Source organism: Gavialis gangeticus, unplaced genomic scaffold (assembly GCF_001723915.1).
Source record: "Gavialis gangeticus isolate Ggan-Ray unplaced genomic scaffold, GavGan_comp1, whole genome shotgun sequence".
Lineage (NCBI taxonomy): Eukaryota > Metazoa > Chordata > Crocodylia > Gavialidae > Gavialis > Gavialis gangeticus.
This window is the reverse complement of record NW_017729008.1, coordinates 27,535,122-27,538,625: the sequence shown is the minus strand read 5'-3', so window position 1 is coordinate 27,538,625 and position 3,504 is coordinate 27,535,122. Positions and strand designations below refer to the sequence as shown.

The 3,504-nt window shown below is 38.5% G+C and overlaps 1 protein-coding gene across 1 annotated transcript in view; it reads left to right on the top strand.

Moving 5' to 3' along the window:
* Window positions 1-3,504, top strand: part of SEMA3D (semaphorin 3D) — a 245,719-nt gene that overhangs the window by 219,722 nt on the left and 22,493 nt on the right. Inside the window, exons 14-15 of the mRNA XM_019509509.1 lie at window positions 780-868; window positions 2,653-2,694. Of these exons, the coding sequence (XP_019365054.1) occupies window positions 780-868; window positions 2,653-2,694 (131 nt within the window). The remainder of the gene's footprint in view (window positions 1-779; window positions 869-2,652; window positions 2,695-3,504) is intronic.

The window sequence follows — 3,504 nt, the reverse complement described above, 5'->3', positions numbered from 1 at the left end:
CAGGGCAGAATTAAACCCAATTCTCAAAAGTGATTTTGAAGTATAACCCCCCGCCCCCTCCTGTGAAGTTTGAGAGAGGTTTTCACCTCGGTAGGAATTGCAGCCTAAGTCACAAAGACTCCAACTTACAGTCAGTGGAAGAAGTGGTGAGAGAGCTAACTTTGCCTCCCATCTCTGCACCTCAACAGGTTGAAGGGTATGCACTTGAGTACATCAAGATTTGAGATCTTAAACAACTGTCTATATTTCTTTTAAAACATCATATACTGTATGTTGGTTATGTAGTCGTTAAGCCCCCCAATCAGCAAAACACGGTAGGACTTTAAGCTTTGATCAGTACTATGTTTGAAGAAGGATGGCCCAGTAGCCAAAGGCTTGATAGACTTGTTCAATTCCAGCTCCATTACAGGCTTCCTGAATGTGACCTTGGGCAAGACGGGTGAGACTCCCTGTGCTTCAGTTCCCCATTATAAAGTAAGGAGAATAACCTAGCTTCCCTCACAGGTGTTCTGTTACGATAAATACACTAAATATTGAGGTTGTCATATACTAGGTTAATGAGGATCATGCACATTCCTAAGACAGCTAGAAGCCTTTTTGAGAGCAAAGTCCTGGATATGTGGAACATGATCTATGGTCTGAGTTTCTTTTTTCCTCTTTAGAAAGAAAACATTTGTGAAGAAGAATTGATATGAAGGCAGTCCAAAAGAGTAAAAGGCTTAAATACCAAAAAATACCACTAGTTTTACACTACATTATTACATTTTTTTTTTTTTCAGATCTAGGGACAGTTCTCAAAGTTGTAAGTATTACCAAGGAGAAGTGGGCAAAGGAGGAAGTAGTCCTGGAAGAGCTGCAAATATTCAAGGTAAACTTTAACAGCCATTTTAAATAGGGCCAGAGTATAATATCCTTAATTTCAGCCTGTCAGACTATTTGCTTATTAAAACTAGTTTAGGTTCCAAATGGATGTTATATTTCATTTTAAGTCCCTTGGCTTTTCAAAGTGATTCAACCAAAACCAGTCTGATTTTGTAAGTTTAATTGTGACTCACTGATTTTTGGTGTTTGTTGTCTCAACGCCATAGCTTCTGGAGTCACCTGATTTCTTTTTACAACGGCTTTCAGGTTATTGTGTTTATGGAGAAAGAACTTGAAAATATGAACCCTGAAGTATCATAAAGCAGGAGATGAATAAAAACAAAGAGCTTAGTGTGTGTCTATGCGTGTGTGCCTAAGCGTGTGTGTGTGTGTGTGTGTGTGTGTAAAGTCTCATGATTGGGGGGCAGATGTTAGTTCATGAGTTTTGAGCATTTGACAGTCCTGGTAGATTCTTAGAAGAAAATTGAGCTAATTTATGTACATGGATTCCATATTAATACAGTTTTACACTGAGCCAAATTTTGCTCACTGTTACACCAAAACAAACGCTGATTAATAGAGCTAATGGCTTTGGAGGTGTTCTGGATTTACACCAGTGTAGCGGAGAACATAACGTCTTCAGTCTGTTGATCTTTGGATTTAATTGTTTCTTTCTTATTCTTTTTTTTTTCTTCAGCCTCCCTCAGTTCCCCTGTTATTCTGTGAGGTTCCCCTACTCTTATGTTTCTCATTTCTGTTCTGCTCTCTCCCTACCACCTCATCTTTGTCTTTGTTCTCTTTCCTAGCTGTAGTGAAAACTCGCAAATATGAAGGTCTTAATGAAAGTTTTTACCCCAAAATAATTGAGCGAGTTTGAAATGGGGTATCACAAATTCACCCAGCACACACTGTAAAAATAGGTTTACAGAGTAAATCACTCTGCATGCCTTTGGATGCCTCATCTATATGATGAGAACATTCTTGATTTAAAGGTTCTCCATGTCATCTTTCTGCTGCTATGGACACCAATTATAAATATCACTTTGAAAATACCAAGATTGCTCGATGGGCTGCCAAGTAATCAGGAGGTTCAGTACGTGCACCAATTTGCTGCATTCTTAAAATGTAACGTCAAGGGCAAACGTGCCATATCATATTTAATACCAAAGGCTTGGGGTTTTTTTCTCTGCTTAGCAGACTTCCCTCCACTTCAGAAATGTTCTCTCTATATTCTTTAAAGAAAATACAGAAAATTGAAGAAGGAAGGATGGCTGCAAACCATTCTTTACCCCTCTCCCACCCTCCCCAGGCAATCAAAATTAAACAATAGGCTTAGACATATCTTATTCTATTAGATGTTAGGTGATACAGGAGAATAGGAATTGGCAAAGCTTTCTCTGACTTCAATAGACGCAAAATTCATTGGATGCAGAAGAGCAGCTTGTATCCCTTAAGTCTCGTTTAAGCCTTTAGAAAAGTGCATAATAAGATCTTAAGTTGATACATAGGCCCAATGCTGCCCCCCACCCCTCCCCAACAGGGTGAAGTGCAATCTGCATGAATAAAAACCAGTTTGCTTGAAAATAACAGGGAATATTTACCCATGTGTATTTTGGGGGCCAGGGATTTGATTATTTCTGATCTTTTTTTTCATACTTACCTAAACTAAGTTGATTTGTAGTTTTATTTATTATATTGTCAGAGAGATGTTCAGATCTTTTTTCTTCTTAGTTGTGATAGAAATAAGCATAAATAAATAGCTTTACTGACACTTATATATTCATTTTTCAGCATCCATCAGTTATCTCAACTATGGAGATTTCCCTGAAGCAGGTAATTTGCCACTTTGTTTAATTAACAATAGTAAGTTTAGGTTTTTCTGAGTGTCTAGCTTGTTGTTTTGCAGGTGACATCTATTGCCTGTGCTTTTAAAAGATTTGTCAACAGTAGCTGTATATGGGGAAATATACATGAAACCTAGTTTGCTTGCACAGGTCACATTTGCCTGCAAACAGTAGTTTGTGTTCCCAAACTGGTAATTTATTCATGGAAACAAAATCTTTAGCCATATGCATGTGGGATTTGTGAATGAAGTTGATATGTACACAGACACCATAAAAGTTTGGCTCAGTATAATTTACCAGCCTAACTAGAAATTATCTTCATTTTCTTATTGGCCATAATAGTCAAGAGATTTCATTGAGATCAGGGCCTCAGTAGGTTAAGTTCTTTACATACGTTGAGAGAGAGTCCATGTTCTTTGTGCTTACAGTCTATATAGGCAGGTCATGCAAAGAATGGGAGAAAGGACGTATTATCACCATTTTACATATGGGAGCTGAGGCACAAAGGTGTACCATATTTCATGGTGTATAAGTCGACATGGTGTATAAGTTGACCCCATTTTTCTGATCCAAAAAGTTAGGAATTTCATAGATCCAGTGTATAAGTCAACCTAACCTTTTGGATCAGAAATATGGGGTCAAGTTATACCAGCCACTACACTATGGGCTGGGCACCCTCATTGCAGGCTGACACTGGGGCACACGTATGTCAGCACCACTTGCAGCAGATAGGGATGGGCTCAGCACTCCCTGTGAGCAGTTTTCATAGTTTCATAGTTTCTAGGGCCGGAAGGGACCT